The 17,730-nt window shown below is 58.9% G+C and overlaps 2 protein-coding genes across 4 annotated transcripts; both read right to left on the bottom strand.

The window, feature by feature from the left end:
• Positions 1-13: 13 nt before the first annotated feature.
• Positions 14-2,039, bottom strand: DNASE1L2 (deoxyribonuclease 1 like 2). The gene is given in 8 exon segments (XM_029219591.1): positions 14-107; positions 472-500; positions 503-722; positions 866-978; positions 1,055-1,154; positions 1,230-1,487; positions 1,582-1,742; positions 2,029-2,039. Coding segments are annotated over 7 exon segments (918 nt in total). The 5' UTR covers positions 1,726-1,742; positions 2,029-2,039; the 3' UTR covers positions 14-53.
• An 824-nt stretch (positions 2,040-2,863) lies between these two features.
• E4F1 (E4F transcription factor 1) lies at positions 2,864-13,110 on the bottom strand. Of its 3 annotated transcripts, none has more exons than XM_029219582.1 (14): positions 12,685-13,110; positions 10,107-10,255; positions 9,029-9,134; positions 6,360-6,553; positions 6,142-6,262; positions 5,804-5,956; positions 5,534-5,703; positions 4,975-5,184; positions 4,592-4,700; positions 4,215-4,432; positions 3,835-4,033; positions 3,619-3,761; positions 3,485-3,547; positions 2,864-3,403 (listed from the first exon to the last, which is right to left on the bottom strand). In XM_029219582.1, exons 1-14 carry the CDS (start codon positions 12,848-12,850, stop codon positions 3,047-3,049), a joined length of 2,358 nt encoding a protein of 785 aa, XP_029075415.1. In that variant the 5' UTR covers positions 12,851-13,110; the 3' UTR covers positions 2,864-3,046. The 3 variants fall into 3 exon arrangements, with proteins under 3 accessions (XP_029075415.1, XP_029075416.1, XP_029075414.1); XM_029219583.1 differs by having other exon boundaries at positions 4,592-4,697; positions 12,685-12,850; XM_029219581.1 differs by having other exon boundaries at positions 4,215-4,700; positions 12,685-12,872.
• Between the last annotated feature and the right edge of the window lie 4,620 nt (positions 13,111-17,730).

Here is a 17,730-nt window from a genome sequence, read left to right as displayed (position 1 = left end):
CTCCTTGTGGCCAGAGTGTGCAGGCAGCCTGCCCTGGCCAGGCTTCAGGGCTGTCAGTAGGACTTGAGGGTCACCTCCACAGGAAAATGGTCACTGATGGCTAGGGCCTGAAGGGAGAAGGGGCCAACTCTGAGGCCCTGCTGAGCAGCCAGTCCTCCCTCAGGCTCCACCCCAGAAAACTGCCCCATCTCCCCCCAGGAAGGGGCCCACTGGGTGTCCACAAACCACTGCATCTGGGGGTGGGGGAACAGACCAGCGAGGCCTGGGCTATCCATCCCAGCTGTGCGGGTTCGGTGGGAGCATGGCCTCGGGACCCCACTGGGGAGGTAAAGAGCTTCCTGTACTGCCATCCCAGATTTGTTCCATTCAGCCAGAACTGAACCTCTACGGGCCTTTTCTAGAAACAGTGCGGGGAGGGGAGTGCCAGGTGTACTGAGGTTGGGCCTTGCTCCTACTGGGCCCAGCACTCGCCTGAACCTGGTACAGGCCAAATTCCTCCTGAAGTCGTATACGGCGGCCGACTGGGGCTTCAGACTGCTGCGCAGGCGGGCACCACAGACCACGATGCGGTCGTAAGCACAGTCTGAGTTGCCCACCGTGGTGTCGGCGCTGTCCGGGATGAGCCACTTGAAGACCTCGCTGCTGCGCAGGCGGATGGCCGGCCAGTCCTGAGCCTGCACGTAGCTGCAGTCGGCGTTAAAGTCGCCCAGAAACAGCATGTCCTGTGGGGCACCGCGGAACTGGGTCTGAGGCTGCGGGAGGGGCCAAGCGCGCAGAGCCTCACGCCTGTGGCCGATCCCCAGGGCGCACCTCCGGGACCCTGGGCCGTTGGGCAGGGCGGGGCCGCACGGACATAGGGGCTTACGTAGGTGCCCCACTTGTCTATCACGTCCAGGTACACATCGTAGAGCGCGTCGATCTCGGCTACAGCTTGGTGCGGCGCCGCGTACAGCGGAATCAACACTAACTCCTCGGCAGCTGCAGGAGGTAGATGTCAGGGGCTGGGACGGGGCCTGCGGGACGGGCGGGGCCTGCGGGACGGGCAGGGCCTCACCTGACCCGGGTGCCGAGAACTTGACCACGAAAGGTTCACGACTGAAGGCGTCCTCCGGGTCCAGGTACTGGTACGTGTCCACGAGCGACACCGTGTCCTTCTTGGGTGTAGAGGGTGGGTGGGCGCCCCAAGTGGGCCCCCTCCTGCCCTGCGCACCCCTCCCCCGCATCCCCGCCCCTCACCTGTAGACGAACAGGTACGTTTCCTTATACTGGTCCCGACCCAGGGGCTTACTGTTCACGAAGCTGTACTCGTGCCTGGACACGCTGCGGAGACACCGGCCAAGCCCGGGGTCAAGGCATCGCTCGGAGACCTGGGCCCACGTTGGGCCCTGCCCGCCATACCTGTTGATCAGCTCCATGAGCGCGGATACGGCGCTCAGGTCGGAGTCCCGCACCTCCTGCACCAGCGTGATGTCATAGCCAGCCAGGATCTGGGGGAGGGGCCGGCAGGTGCGGGGTCACGTGTGCGCGGCAAATTAGCCCGCGGAGCCCAGCTGCAACCCCGCCCAGGGTCCCCAGCCTCACTTGCGCGATGATGCCGCTGCAGGCCGGGTCCGACACTTTGCTGTCGCCGAAGCTCCGGATGTTGAAAGCTCCGATGCGCAGCGCCGCGTCTCCTGCAGCCCCTAGCGCCCAGAGCGCAGCCAATAAGGCCAGGGGCCCGCCCATGGCGCAAAGCAGGCGGGCTTAGAGGGACAAACACAGCCCGCGTGAGCGCGGACGTGGAATCGGACACACCAGGCCACCCTTCTCAATCCCGGCTGCTGGGACGCGGGGGCTGGGCAGGTTCTGCCACCCTTTGGTGGCTGGCAGGAAGGCATATCCTCCCCCTGCCACTCTCCAGGTCTCCCCAAGGTGGTGGGCTGGGCTTACGGCCATGGCCGTTCTCCTCCGTGGGGAAACTGAGGCCCAAATATTGAGACTCCATTCACATCCAGCCCCCGGCTCAGTACCCCGCCCCCCCAGACTCACCTGAGGGATGTGGATTGGCTGTGTCAGAGGCTTAGGATCTGGGTCCCAGTAGAAGTCAGAGGTCCCAGCTGGGGGTGTGTCTGCAGCACAGGACAGACTGCAAGGGCTTGGTCTAGCAGCAGCTCTGGCGCCCCAGCTCCGTGAGTATTTGAAACCCTGGTCCAGGGAGGGGCCGGGACTGCACTGGGTCCCGCCCCCTCCACGAATTGGACACTGTAACTCCTAGCTCCCATTCCCACAGAGACCACCCCACCCCCCGCAGGGCAAGGCGGCAGGGGATCCACCTTGAGACTGCTCTGGTGCCCCCAAGCCTGTTAGAACAGGGACTCAGAAGGCCCTGCCAGCTCAAGAGCTACATCAGGACTGGGAAAGAGGACCAGACATGCCCACGGTCCAGGTCTTGCTCCTATCCCTGCCCCCGAGAAACTAGGTCACCCAGAATCTCCCTCAAGCTGCATCTCTTCAGGGAAACTAAGTCAACACAATCAGGAAAGACTGCTGCTGCTTCACGTGCTGTCACCTCAAGGTAAAAAGCCAAGACTCCTGGGTCTCCCAGTCTCATTCCCCGGCCCCAGGGAGGCCCCAGGGTTGGAGGCTAGGAAGCAGCATCCCCTCCCACCCACCTCTATGGACCTCAGGAAGCTGAGGTCACAGCTCCAGCTGGGCAAGGCAGCAGCAGGAGGCTGCCTGTCCACATACCAATGACACCCACACACTGCCAAGGTGCCGCCAGCCCTGTTGGGATCCCTGGGCGGGCAGGGGCTGCCACAGAGGAACCTGCCAGGGCAGTGGCACCAGCCCCTGAGGCTGCCACTGCCGCAACATCACAAGCGGCGGGTTTTCATGTTTTATTGTAAAGCAACCAAAAACTCTGTGTATTTACACTTCCACATCTCCTCTGAACGCCTGAGTTCTATGCCCATCTTCTCTGTACTCGGCCAGGCAGGCAAGGGCAGGGCACTCGGGGTCCTCACCCCCTGCCCCAGCCCAGCCCCCCAGGACCCTGCAGGCGCCCATGTTAGACGATGACCGTCTGCACCTCAAGCTGGCCCTCCGGCGAGGCGATGACCAGCTCTCCCGCATGCTCCAGGATCTCAATGTCCTCCGATGAAACCATGGTCACAGTGGCTTGCTCGGCGCCATTTGTACCCGAGCGGGCTGTGAGCACAGTGCCCTCGCTGATGGCTGAGGCCAGCGTCATGGCCACCTGCTCCGTCAGGCTCTCAGGGGTGGCGATAGTGATGGTGTCGGCAGCAGCTGCCTCTGTGCCCAGCCCTGCCTCCTGGTCCATGGTCACATTCTGCACGATGATCTGGTGCCCGGCGCTGGCCTGGTGCACGATCTGCTGCACTACCTTCATGATGTGACTGTCCACCTGTGGGTGGCTCAAGGCTCAGCCCATGAGTCTGGTGAGGGTGCCAGGCCACCCCACCCCGCCCATCCCCCAGCCCCTCACCTCTGTCTGGGTGCCCTCGATGATCTCCGTGGCTTCGCTGGTCTCTGCATCATCCGCAGTGGCCTGGACGGAGGATCAGAAGTCAGCCTTGCCCGCCCCAGGCCCCATCCGAACCCTGGTGGCCCCATACCCACCTCGATGATATACTCCTGGGTGTCGGCTACCACGGATGAGAACTCAACCAACACGGTGTGCGGGTCGTCGGCGAGGACGGCGGCAGCCGCTGCAGGGCTCTCCTCAGACACCAGCAACTCCTCTACCTCCAGCAGGCAGCCCCCTGTGGCAGGGAGCTCGGTCAGTGCTGGCCGGCCGCGGCCCCCCACCCCGTCCCTGCCACCTCCCAGCCCTACCTTTGGTGCGCAGGTGCCGGTTGAGTGTGCCATGCTCAGCAAAGCCGCGGCCACACTTGTAGCACTTGAAGGGCTTCTCGCCCGTGTGGTGCCGCACGTGCCGCACCAGCGAGCCCTTCTCCCGGAAGCCTCGGCTGCAGAATGGGCACACGTGCGGCTTCTCCTCCAGGTGTGTCCGGAAGTGCACCTGCTGGGCATTCTGTGGAGACCCACCATCAGGGCCAGCCTGGCCTTGGCTCTCCCAGCCCCCTCTGAGGGCCCCGGTTAGGATTGAGCAGGCTGTCAGGTGAGGGGTGAGGAGGGAGGTCTGGGGGCACGGAACAAGGGACAAATCTGGCTTAGGGAGCAGGGAGCCCACAGATGGGGGATCAGGGGCCCACCTTGGTCTTGTAGCACTTGCCACACTCGGGACAGGGGTAGGGCCTCTCATCTGAATGGACACGCCGGTGGCCGCGGACGTGGGCGATGGTCTTGTAGAGCTTCCCGCAGTCCCCACAGCGGAAGCGGCGCTCGTGCACGTGCACCTCCTGGTGCTTCTTGAGCAGGTAGGCCTTGGGGAAGGCCTTGCCACACTGCGGGCATGTGAATGGCCTCGGCCCTGGGGCCACACTCTGTGTCAGGCCAGGACCACCACCCGAGGGCGCCACCCTAGCCACCTGCCCACAGGCAACCCTGACCATCCACAGCACACCCGAGAGCCCCTCCTGGCTACCCACGGCCGTCCACTGCCCAGTACCCCCACCATCCTGCCACCCACCTGCGTGGCCTCTTTTGTGGGCCTCCAGGGTGGCCGCCGTTGGGAAGGTCTCACTGCACTGAGGGCACGGGTGGGTCCTGGGCACAGCTGAGGCCTCACTGGCCACCTGCTGGGGGACCACAGCACACCTCTAGTACCCATTGCGGGCTGGGCCCAAGCAGCACCGTGGAGGCCAGACCGAGGCACCCTGACCCTGGGAGGCTCCATAATGGGCCCAAGGAAGGCGATAAACAGATCAGGGGACAAAGTCACTGCAGACAGTGATGCAACTTTCCACCGCAGGGAGCACAGCAAGGAGGCTGGTGGCGGCCAGGATAGCATGGTGACTTTGTACCCAAGGTCCAGCCCCCCAGAAGGGGCATGCCGGCAGCGCAGGCACCTACTGTCTCCACCTGTTCCACCTCCAGCAGCGGCAGTTCTGGGGGACCATCTCCCAGGGGCTGGGGACTGGACACAGTGGGAGGGGCTGGCTCCAGGGCTCTCTCCTCCCCAGGGACCCGCTCAAGGACAATGCCGGAGTTCTGCATGGCCTGGTGCAGCAGGTTCTCACGGCTGCCCTCGCTGGAACAGGGAAGCTCCTCGGGGCCGGGGGGCTGCAGGGGAGGCAAAGGGAGGCTGGCCAGGCAGCCCAGCACGCAGCACCCACCCGCCACCACCGCACAGGGCAGCCCCAGGGGCCCCCGTGCATACCTGGCATCTTCACTCAGGAATGCCCCTGGGAGCCCCACAGCCCACTCCACCTGCCTTCCCCTGCCCCACCTCATCCCCAGCTCACTCTCCGTTGCCCCTCCCTGCCATGACCTGGGTCTCCCATTTCCCCACCCAGCAACCAGACTGAGCAGCAGGAAGGCAGGCCCATGTCAGTCCTGTTCCCAATGGAGCCAGTGTCCAGAACAGAGCCTGGTGCTGAGCAGACAAAGGCCTCCCCTGACCTATCCCCACCTCTGGGGTGAGGGCTTTCATGCCCAGGGGAAGCTCTTGCATCTGGACGTGGACTTCGTGGATGACAGTGCCCTTGGCATCTGTCACCAGGTGAATCACAGGCGAAGTTTCCATGGGCCCACCTGTCATTGCTGATGATGTAACAGTCCCCACGGTGGAGGCACCAGGCCCTTTAAGGCAGAACCAAGAGAGTCCATGAAGAAACACCCAACCAGGGTGGCACTCAGAGAGCAGCCAGGGCCGGGGCAGGGAGCCCCCGACCACACTGACCTGTGGGAGTGTCCTCTTTGCCAAGAACCACATCTTTGCTCATGCTGAAGCGGATTTTTTCCGTGCACGGGGTGAGAGACTTGAGGTGCCGGGTCAGCGCACCCGACTCGCGGAAGCTCTTTCCACACTTGGCACACTTATAGGGACGCTCATCTGCAGAGAGAATGGCGTCAGCCTCGGGCGGGACGCTGGCTTGGTGCTGAGGGGAAGGCAGGCCTGGAACCACAGCCTCAGTACCACCAGGAGGAAAGGGCCACGAAGCCTAGGAGCCGGGGCACCCCCAGGGCCAGCGGCAGCGTGCTGTGCAGCTCCCGGCCCCAGGCCCGAGGCCGGCTCACCTGTGTGCCGCCGGTGGTGCCGGATGAGTGAGCCTTTGGTGCGAAAGGAGGCCCCACACAGTTTGCACTCGTGGTCCTTTCGGCTACTGTGGGTGACCATGTGGGCCTTAAGGATGCTGCCCTGTGGGGGAGGGGCGGCGAGGCTCAGGCACCTCCCTGGGCAGGAGCAGGAAGGCCTGGCTCCCACAGCCAGTGCGCCCGCGGCCCCAGGGCCTCACCGTCTTGAAGGTCTTGTGGCACAGCATGCACACGTAGCGGCCGTCCTTGTTCACCAGCAGCTTGACCTGGGCCTGCTCACCCTCCCCAGAGAGCCCAGGCCCCTGACAGTTGGGGCTGCCCCGGGCCTCTGCCATCCCGCTGTCCCCCGGCTCCGCCTCAGAGGCCACGATGACCTCTTTGATGTGTCCACCACCTGAGGAGAGGCAGATGGGCCTGAGCCTTGGGATGCCACGGGCCCTGCTGCTTCCTCAGATCCCAGCCCGAGGACACTGCTGTGGCACAGTAGAGTTGTCTTGACCAACCCCCAGCCCCAGCACATGGCGCCTGCTCAGCCTGAAAGGGTGGGAGTACTGTGCTCTGACTCCATGGAGCTGCCCAGAGGAGTTCCAGGCCTCCAGAATGTGTTCAGCAGGGAAACCCACCATGAGCACGGATGCCCCCTCCCCTCAGCCAAGAGGCACGCACGACTAGATGTGCACAGGGGTCCCGCCGTGTCCAAGGGCGGCAGAGTTCCGGCACAAAGGCAGTGGACAGGCCAACTTGCCACCATCGGCCCCCTCGCTGCTCCGGCTCCGGCTAACGTGAGGAGGAAATGCCTCTGGGGATCACCCACCAGCATCGGTTTCAAGACAGGCAGGCAAGAGACCCAGCCTGGGAGAGGGAGCGCTTGACACGCCTAGGACAGTCTGAGGAAGGAAGGCTGTCCTTTTGCAGCTCTCATGGGGGTTGAAGAAATCTGACACTGTGCAAAGCTAAGCTGTAAACACACTTCACAATTTCTGCTCATGAAAACAACACGTGGCAATCGGTTGTGAAGCCGCTTCTTAGAAACCATCTCAATCAGGCTGGCATCATGTTTTGACAAGCCATTTTCCCAAAACAGAACGGAAGTGCCGTGACTCAAACAATTAAGGGCACCCCTCCCTCCTGCCCTAGCTGACATGCTTGAAGCTTTATCTTTCCTCCCCCTCAGGAGTGAATTTCCCAAAAGAACAGGGATTTCTGCCAGGCTAGGACTTGAGTTTGAGTGTGGCACAGCAGACAGAGGGGTCAGAGAAGGGGGGAACGTGGCTGCCCTGAGTCCAGAAACAGAATGCATATTTGTTTCCAGGGAAGAGGCAGGAGAGCCTGCAGTGGGTATCCAGCCCCCTGTGCAGTTCCTGGGAACTGCACCCCCCAGCCCAGCAAGGACTGAGAACCCCCAGCCCTGTGATGCCAGCAGCTGGTAGTTTAGGACTCTGGCCTGGGCTCCAGATCGCTGAGCAGCTGACGCCAAAGGGACATTTGGGGTACCCAGGATGCCTGCAAAGGGGAAACTCCCAAAGGGGAAACTCCCAAGGGTGCAAGAGAGGCTGCGGGTGCCCAGAGAGGAGCCCCTGGAGCAGAAGGAGCTGCCCAGCCGCGGGCTTGGGCCAGCTGGAGGCTGGATGGTAGGCAGGGCCTGGCTAGCCAGGGGGCCAGAGCCTGGAGATGCTGCCTGAACCCAGGGAACCTGTTTTCCCATATGACACCACCACCCAAGAAGCCAAACTCCACACCAGGGCTGGGCATGGCCCCACCTCCCACGTCAGCCCTCTTATCCCAGAGGAGCAACAGGCAACCATCCTCGTCCACAGGAATGTCGGGGGAAAAACAGTGTGGAGACAGGGACAGGTCCTGTAGCTTCCCTGGGATGGGACCTTGGCAGAACAGCCTGCTCTGAGGTTCCCCTCCCCCAGGTCGCCTCCCCACCTCTTCCTACTCCAGCTGGTCCCAAGGGCTTCCCAAGGCCAAGTTCTACCTGTTGCCCAAACCTGCTTCCTGTCCAGTCACCTACTCACGTCCCTGCCAAGGCCCCTGCCCATTCCCTTCCCAACCTCCCGTGCCATCAGGCCCAGCCCAGCCTCCCTGCACTGCCACACTCACACCCAGCCCCCGGCTCCCTCGGGCTGCCCTTTGAATGTCCCAGCTGCACGCTCACCTGCCTCCTATTAAGGAGCACGTGACCCAATCCAGACCTCTCAACATCCCAACACTCCCTGCCCTACTGCACTTTAAAAAAGCCATCAAAGAGCCTGACTTGGCGTTGTATGCTCTTAAAGGCCATGTGAGAATCAGGATAGGAATCGCCGCCCCCACGCCGGAGGGAGTGAGCACTGGGGAGGTGAAGGCCAAGGTCGGGCAGCAGGTCAGGGCGGAGCTGGAGCAGCAGGTGCACCCCACGCACACCCCAGCCTGACCCTCCAGAGCCAACTGTGGGGTGGGAAGTAGGAACCAGGGTTGGGGTTGGAGGGTGGCAAAAAAGTAGGGAAGATTCCAGAAGAACCAGGGCAGAGACAGTCCGGGGCAGCAGCAGGAGAGAGCAGCTAGCTGATGATTTATGCACAAAGTGAAGACTCCCCGAGGCCCAGGTGTCCCCCAGGGCTGCCCAGGTTCTGGGCTTCCGCTTTCTGGGCAGGGCAGGGCCTGGTGGCCAATGCCTGCTCTTGCTGCAGGCCCTGCCCTGGGGAAGGTGCACACAAGGTCTCAGCCCCTCCTCAGCCAGGCTTTGCTCTCGGGACAGCAGAGGGGCATAGGCAGCAGAGGTCCCCGGCTTCCAGCCTTGACCGCGGATGACTAACAGGTCAGCAATGCCTCAGCACTGAGAAAGCCACACGTGAACAGCCATGGTGGGGCCAAACCAGCTTACCGACAATGTCAGGAGTGTGGCTGATGTCTGCCGTGAGAGTGGCTGCCTCCACCACGATGTGGGCCACGGTGATGGGCTCCTCTGAGCCTGCTGCTGCTGGCTCCACCTGACATTGGGTGACAGGGGACAGAGGAGACTCGTCTCCAGGGCTCCAGAGCTCAGGTTTATGTCCATGCAGGATGGCTGGGGTGGGGCCTCTCATCTCCCCTAACGGACCACTGCTCTGAGCCTGACTCCCAGCCTGAACCCTCCACCCCAGGCCCAGGGGTCGGCCCCATCACTCTAATGCCTCCAGCCACCAAGGGCCCCATGGGGAGCCCTGAGCACCCTCAGGGAGGACTCCAGGATGAAGTGACTAGAAGCTCCAGCTTGAGGCTCAGCTGGCTCTGCAGAGATGAAGGTGAGCACCTCCATCTACAGCCCAGCCAGGTGATCGGGGCAAAGGGCCCCCAGGGATGTGGGGCTGGGGGCCTTCTGGAGGAGAGGACACCTCTGGGAGGGGCAGGAAAAGAGCACAGAGTCAGAGTGAGACAATTCTGGGCCCACTCCTCTGGGCCATTCCCGGGGTGACCAGAGGCACCTGACTTCTCTTGGAGTCTCCTTTCCCACTTCCATAGGACAAGGATGACAAGAGTGCCCAACCCACAGGAGTGCCATGGGCCTCAGTAGGACTGTGCGTGTACAGCCCGAGTACACACTGAGTGCAACAAAGTTGGCCATTTTTATGACAGAGTTGTGGGATCCCCAGGAACTATATGTACAGGACAGGAGACAAAAGGACAAAAGCCACTCTGATATCCCTAAGCCAGGACAGGCCCTCAGGCTTCAAAAAAGGAGGGACACTAGGCCCCAACTGTGCAGGCTTCAACCAGAGGCTGCTGAGAGGGCCCGCATCCCAGGCCATCCGGGAAAGCCCAGAGCACCGCCAGGAGTCACCCACCCACAGCCGGATGCCTGCCCTCTGCCCACCCTGGTGGCACAGGTCCGTCTCGACATGCCTCCACCTCCTCATCCTGCTGTCCGCCGAGGGGCGGGGTGGAGGGCACGCACGTGTGCAATGGCAGTAGGGGGATGCTACCTCCTGACCCAGCAGCGCAGTAGCATTGGTGGCAGGCAGGGCCTCCTGGGGCACCCGCTGGCAGACCTTCTGGAGCTTGTGCTGAACAAAGTCCTCCAAGGCGGTGAACTCCGCCTGGCAGCGGCCACATCGGTGCACGTCATCCTCATCTGCAACGAGCCTGCGGTCAGTGGGGCTTGGGAGGGATTCCAGCCCCAGGCAGGTGCACCCAAGGGTGGCATCAGAACCAGAGATGCCTTCCCCAGCCCTCCCAAAGGGGCTGAGAACACTCTTGGGAGCCCAGGGTCCCAGGCCTTCTCCGGGGGTCTACAGCAGTGCCCACCCTAGGAAGAGCAGCATCCAGCAGGGGATAACCCTGACCATGCACTTAGGCTGTAGGGATCCAAAGCCCCTACTTCAGAGATAAGGGGAGAGAGGCCCAGGGAGCAGCTGGGAGGCAGAGGGATTCAGCCAAGCTGGTGTGGGGACAGTGGAGGACCAGGGTTTAAGGCTGGTTGGGGTTTGCATGTGCCCTTGGGCACCTCAGTGACCAGGTCTGGATCTGTTTCTTCATCTGTAAAATGGGCTGACTCAGTGTGTGTGTACAAGCTCTAGCTGAGAGGCCAGTCCTCAGCAAACATGGGAGAGGTAGGGCACCCTCAATCCATGACCACTCTTTTCTCACTCTGACTTCTGCTTCACTGGTTCCAAACAGGTGGCACCTCCCTACTCTGGTGAAGACGCGCAGGGTGGGACTTCCCAGAGGGGTTCCACACCCCAGGGCCATGGGCCACCGCACCTGAGCCCCTCACCATCTGGGCTGACCAGCCAGTGCCTGCCCCAGGTCCTGCAGGAGAGACTTCCGGCTCACTGAGTCCCCTACTATGTGCTGGGCATCTTACTGGGGCCAACAGCAAATCCGGCCAGCACCCTGAGGAAATAGAAGTGACTATTCCCTCTCTAGAAAAACAACTTGAGATTCAAGGCCACCCAGCTGGTGAGTGTTGGGGCCAGAACCTGAACTTGAGGGTCTACCCCAGACACCCTGCTGTTTATCCCAAGGGATAGGGAGATGCTCCTTCTGCTTTCATAAACGTCTGCCAGTTCCCATCACCTCACTGCAGTCCCACATCAAGGTCAAACCCAGGCCTGGAGGACAGAAGGAGCCCAGTTGATGTCTATTGGATTAATGAGCAAAGGGCCAAACCACAGCCAAGACTCACAGAAGGCCACCTGACAGAGGACGGTCCCCTCCAGATGGTTCATAGTCACAAGCCAAGCACTGAGGTGACTGTACCCTCCTAACCCTCCCACCCCACTCCCCAAGTCTGACTCAGCACCAGCGTGTTGCCATTGAAGGAATCCCCACCACAGAAGGGGACACACCCAGCCCCTGTAACACTGAGTGAGATAAGGCCCTGGGTAAGCCCAGCAGGGCACAGCAACCTCCAAAGAGACCCCTCTGCGGGTAGCACTGCCCCCCATGCCAAGCTACCTACCCAAGCTGGAATAAGGAGCAAGAAATGATGTACTGAGAATTACAAATCCTGTGGGGACAAAGACCACCACCCCGATATCACCACCAACCCCCTCCTGCCCGGCCCAGTCTAAAGCTTCCTTGGACAAGCTCAGAGGGTAGAGACCAGAATTCTGTCTCCAAAAGCTATCAGTGCCCCTGTGTGTCCCCAGAACTGTTCTCAGAGATTCACATACATTCTCTATTTTGATTCTCACCACCATCCTATGAGGCAGCAGAACCCAGAAGTTAAGGGAGTGGGTTGAGGAGTCACACAATCCTGGTATCCAACAAGTCCTTGGTACTTACTAGCTGGGTGACCTGGTCACTTTCACATCTTTGAACCTCAATTTTCCTCATCCACAAAATGGGAATAATAATAGTAATAATAATAATAATGGCATCTAGGGCTGGCTTGAGAATGAAAAAGGCTGATGCATGGAAAGTACTCGATATATTATCCTCAACAGTAGCATCCCTATTCTGTAAGGGGAAATGGAGGCTCAGAGAGGTATGTGGTTACCTGCCCAGGATCAAACAGCTAGAAAGTGGCAGGTCTGGGACAGAAATGGCTGCAGCTTTCCAGCACTGGGCTCTGCTGCCTCCCCCCGGGTGCTGGAAAGACCCGAGGCCCCGCCCTCCCGGAGCCTCCAGTCACACCCCGGCCAGGGCCCCAGTGGCCCATCAGGTGAAGTGGGAGGGGGCGCGGAGGAGGGCAGGGCCCTGTCGAGACTGGGAGGCAGAGGGGGGCCGGGCCGCTGGCCTGAGGGCGGGGCAGGCAGTGGAGGCGATCGCCGAGGTCTACACTGACAGCCCCGGTGGCTTGGACACAGGTGAGTATCCGCGGGTGGGCACTGGGGCCCACGGGGGTGATGGGCGCCCCGCCAGGGTTAGGCCTGAGGGTCTGAGGAAACCAGGGGGCTCGTGGAAGGCTATGAGGGTTGTCGTGGGGACCTGTGAGGTCTGCAAGGAACCGGGCCTGGGAGGGTCTGTCGCGCCATCAGCTCAGGCTCTCGGGGCCTCTACCAGCCAAGCTGAGCCGTCCCCACCCTGGCCGCTCCCGGCCCCGTCCGGCCCTGTTACCTTCCTCGCTAAAGGGCGCCGGGAGGCCAAGGAAGCCACCGGGGGCCAAGGCCGCCGCCGCCGCCGCCGCCGCCGCGACCCCGCCCTCGCCCGCTTCCTGCCCGGCTTCGGCCCGGGCTTCTGCCGTATGCGCGGCTGTTACCCGCACTGCCATCGCGCCCTCCATGTCGCAACGCGCCGCAGGAAGATGGCGGATTTACGACCGTGTCGTCATAACAACGGGCCGCGCCAAGGCTAGCGAGAAGACGGGAGGAGGGCGATGGGGCGGAGCCCAGGATGGGTTTGATTGGCAGGAGGCGGGGCGGAGTCCGAAGGGTGTGGCCTGGAACCGCAGAGGCGGGGCCAAGCTCAGGGAGAGAAGAGACGGGGCGGGACTGCTGGGAGTGGTGTAGTTACGGTGGAGAGGACTGACAGGAGGAGGATCGGGGCCTGGGAGGGCCCGCTGGGCGTGGCTGGGGCTGGGTTCCAGCAGCTCCTTCAAGGCTCTAGCGAACTGGCGGCGCCAACTGACCGGCCCTGAGCCGGTGCTGCCGCCGTAGGTGCCCAGCCGCGATCCGAGCTCGAGTGGGCGGCTGCCGAGACACCGCCCCAGCTCGGACCAGTAGAGTGGTGCCCGCTGCCCGCCCCCGACCCTCTCGGGTGGCAGAACCTCCCTTGATGGTTGACCCAGCCACAGGGGAAAACCCGAGTTGGGGATGGCTCACGGGTAGCTTCACTAACCCTTTCATTCTTTATTTTATTTATTTTTTATTTTATTTATTTTTTATTTTATTTATTTTTTATTTTATTTATTTTTTATTTTTATTTTTGGCTGCGTTGGGTCTTCGTTGCTGTGTGCGGGCTTTCTTTGGTTGCGGTGGGCAGGGGCTGCTCTTCATTGCGGTGCGCGGGCTTCTCACTGCAGTGGTTTCTCTTGTTGTGGAGCGCGGGCTCTAGGCGTGCCGGCTTCAGTAGTTGTGGCACACGAGCTCTAGATAGCAGGTAAGTACACATAAAAATTACCGTTAGTGACAGTACATTCACAATGTTGTGCAACTATCACCAACATGTAGTTAGAGAACGTTGTCATCATTCCAAAAGGAAACCTGTACGCATTAGCAGTCACTCCCCATTCTCCCCTCCCCCCAGCCCCTAGCAAACCACTTTATTTCTCTGTGGATTTGCATTTTTTGGACATTTCATATAAACAGAATTATACGCGTGGTCTTTTTCATCTGGTTTCTTTCACTTTAGTATGATGTTTTTGAGGTTTATCCAGGTTGTAGCATGCAGCAGTACTTCATTCCTTTTTGTGGCTGAATAATATTCCATTATATGAATAGACTGATTTTCATTTTTTACATCTGGGTTGTTTCCACCTAATCTACGATTGTAAATAGTGCTGCTGTGAACACGTGCATACAGATTCTTTTTACTCTTTTTAAGGTAGCATTAGTTATTTGAAGCTAAGTGCGTTCTAGGATTTTCTCATTTAAGATACCAATCATCCCCATTTTGAAGAAGAAACTGAGGCACAGAACTGATGGAACACTTGCCCAAGGGCAGACCAAAGATCTAACCCAGGTCTGTCCAGAGTCATGGGCTAGAAACCCACAGGTCGTGCTCTCCCAGCTTGGTTATTCTCTGTGGCTCAGCCCAGTGCTAGATTCCAAAGACTCAGGTGAATCAGACCCAGTTCCCTCCAGGAAGGCCAATCTCCGGGGAAGACCAAGCACGGACACAAGGGCCCAGACAGAGAGTGGGCAGCTCTGCCCTGGGAAGGACACCAGCAGAGATTGTCTACATGCTGGGGCTGCCCAGCTAAGGAACTGAGGACCCTTAGCCTGTCAGGAGCTGGGATGTGTGAGGCACAGATTAGATCACCAGAAGTCAGGCTGGGGTAAAAATGGGGCTGCTTTCTGCAGGGGGCTTGCTCACCATTGCAAGCATTTAAACAGAGAGTGACAGCGTTTCAGAAGGATCCTCCTGACTGTGGTGCAGGAAAGGAAGATCTAGGATGGACAGTCTCTGAGAGGGACAAACAGGCGGAGGAGCAGGTGGGTACTTATGGAGAAGGAGGGATCTAGGGGGCACCTGGGAAGAGAGGACCAGGAGGACACCTCACTTGAGGATGTGTGGGGGAGTGATGAGAAAGCCAGCATCAGAGAGGAAGAGGAAGACCACTAGAGGAATGGAGTGGGGGTGGATTTCAAAGACAGAGCACAGCCTGGGTGTGGATGGACATGAGGAGGAGCTGGCCCCGTGGAGACAGACAACCTGTCCTGCTCCATGCTCCAGAGCCTGTAGGACAGAGTTGTCAGGGACGGGCCAGGGCTCCTGCCTGGTTATTCCCTGGGGGTCAGAAAAGGGAATCCTGACCCAGTGAGCTCTAGGCCCCACCTTAGCTGAAGCCCAGGCAGACCAGCGGCAACAGGAGTGGGCCTGAGGTCACTGGAAGGCGGAGTGGCCAGGGGCAGGCCTTCTCCCTTCCCCAAAGTCCTCCTTCCTCCAGATGGCCTCCTTTCCCACCCTGCCCTCGGCGTGGGCTCCACCTGCACACTGTGTGTTTGACAGTCAATAATGGCTTCTCTGTGGCCAGAGCCTGACAGGAACTCCATCATCCTTTATGATGGCTACTCAATCTCCCTTCCTTGGATGTACTTAAATCTGTTCAACCAATCCCATGTTGAAGATTATTTAGGTTGCATCCAATTTTTTTTTGCCACTTTAGTCCTTTTTCCTTTTTTTTTTTTTTTAAGGGTTTGTTGTTGTTGTTTTGTTTTGTTTTGGCTGCGCCGTGCGGCTTGCGGGATCTTGGTTCCCCAACCAGGGATCGAACCCACACCTTCGGTAGTGAAACCTCGGAGTCCTAACCACTGGACTGCCAGGGAATTCCCTTCAGTCCTTTTTCAATGACACCCTTTTTTGCTTAGCTCATTGGAAGTGATAACATCTGTGAAAACATTTTCAGTGGCTATTGGTATTTTCTAATACAATTCAAATCCATGCAATGCTATGAAGATTAGTGTCCTTGTACCACCTAAGTCCACGCCCCACTCCACCTGTGGTCCAGCTTCCTCACTTGGGAGGACCCTGGTGCCGTCCATTCGCAGGTATATAATGAGCACCTACTGTGTGTCAGGGACACAAAGCGATTGATCGTGCTGTGCTCCTCTCCCATCCAGATGCATGGCACCTTGTCCAAGGACAGTCCTCCCCAATAAAGGGCACCGTCCTTTCCAGCCTCCTTCAGGACCTTGTCCACAGCCATCCCCTCTCTTGATACTGGCCGTTCCATCTCTCCCACTATGCCAGCTCAGACTCTACAACCTACAGGGGATGTTAAACCAAACAGAGCTCAGCTTTGGGGTCAGCTGAGTTTAATCCCAACTCTGCATTGTTCAGCTGGTGACTCTCTGTGGCTCAGTTTCCTCATCTGTAAATGGGGACACTAATTGTCTCTGCCTCTCAGGGTTGTCCTGTGATTCTGACAAGGTAATGCAGGTAAGGAGCAGCACTCAGTGCCTAGATGCTTACTGAGTGCCCAGTAAACCAAGGCAACCGGGCAAGTATTGCACCAGGCAGCCTACGGCTGGACAGAGCAGTGTTTTCTCATTCTGGCCAGTGAACCACATACACTGAATGTTTCTGGGTGGTAAAGCAGGATTTGTGATCTTCTGTCAAATCCAGTTCTTCCCAGTGTCAGTCGGCTCCACCAACAAAACTGAGTGGGAAGACACAGGGAGGAAGGTGCTGCTCCCCTCCTGGCTAGTGGGTGCGCCAGGCAGGAACACTGCATATCCTGCCCTCGTGGGCCATGGCCCCTGCCCTCCAGGGGTTCCCAGGCCAGCCAAGACCAAAGAACAGGCTGAAGGTAAACAATCAGGGCCTTAAGGGTACTGAGGTTACTGGCTTTACCTCATGGGTTTTGGGGGTGAGGGGGGTCCAGAGTAGACATTATGGAGATTTGGGGCCCAAGAGAGGAGCAGGGATTTGACACGCTAGGAGTTGGAGGTCTGGATCGCCTGTCACAGGGTAAGTGCTCAGGAAGCTGGGGCCTGCTCTTCTGTCACCTGGCCCTAGTGAAAGTAATAAGGAGAAACATACACCTACTCTATGAACTGGCAATTCCACTCCTAGGTATATACCCCAAGAGAAATGAGGGCCCACATCCACAAATGAGTGTGTAGGAACAAGACCCTTCATAGGGACATTATTTACAATAGCTCCAAACTGGAAGCGACCCAAATGTCCATCACCTGGAGAAAAATCAGGGGAGTATATTCTTACAATGACCCATGTGGCAATTAAAAAAAAAAAAACAGAAGAATGGATTTCACAGATATTATGTTGATCCAAAAGAAGCAAGACTCAGAGGAGTACACAGGGTAAGCTCCTGTAAGACGGTCTAGAACAGGCAAAGGAGGCTATGACTCACTCTATGGTGACAGAAGTCAGAAAAGCAGTTCGGGGAGGGGTACCGCTATGGACTGGATAGTGACTTGAGGGAACTTTCTGGAGTGATGGAAATATTCTATACCTTGATCTGGGGTATGTTTTTATATACATATATAAATTTATTTATTGTTGGCTGCGTTGGGTCTTGGTTACTGCGTTGGGGCTTTCTCTAGTTGTGTCGAGCAGGGGCTACTCTTCATTGCGGTGCGTGGGCTTCTCATTGCGGTGGCTTCTCTTGTTGCAGAGCACAGGCTCTAGGCACGCAGGCTCCAGTAGCTGTGGCACACAGGTTGTAGAGCGCAGGCTCAGTAGTTGTGGCGCACGGGCTTAGTTGCTCTGCGGCATGTGGGATCTTCCCGGACTAGGGCTCGAACCCGTGTCCCCTGCATTGGCAGGTGGATTCTTAACCACTGAGCCACCAGGGAAGTCCTGGGCTATGTTTACACATGCATAACAGGGATGTAAAAATTCCATCAAGCTGTACACTTAAAATTTATGCAATTTACTGTATGTTACGCCTCCATAAAAGTTAATAATACCTAATAATGATGATAATAGCGACCAATTGTTGAGTGCTGTGTTCTAGGCACTACTGCCCTTCTCTTAGAC

Source organism: Monodon monoceros, unplaced genomic scaffold (genome assembly GCF_005190385.1).
Source record: "Monodon monoceros isolate NGI ecotype Baffin Bay Population unplaced genomic scaffold, NGI_Narwhal_1 Super_Scaffold_13, whole genome shotgun sequence".
Taxonomy (NCBI): Eukaryota; Metazoa; Chordata; class Mammalia; order Artiodactyla; family Monodontidae; genus Monodon; species Monodon monoceros.
The sequence above is the reverse complement of the archived record's forward strand: the minus strand, read 5'-3'. Positions and strand labels throughout refer to the sequence as shown.

What these genes read in the sequence shown, in the direction of transcription:
- E4F1 (XM_029219581.1), bottom strand. Translation starts at nt 12,850, where the DNA reads ATGGAGGGCGCGATGGCAGTGCGGGTAACAGCCGCGCATACGGCAGAA. An exon ending in GCCACAAGACCTTCAAGACG is followed by an intron (nt 6,263 to 6,359) that starts GTGAGGCCCTGG and finishes CCTCCCCCACAG; the next exon opens with GGCAGCATCCTTAAGGCCCA. An exon ending in TGAAAGCCCTCACCCCAGAG is followed by an intron (nt 5,185 to 5,533) that starts GTGGGGATAGGT and finishes CCTCCCCTGCAG; the next exon opens with CCCCCCGGCCCCGAGGAGCT.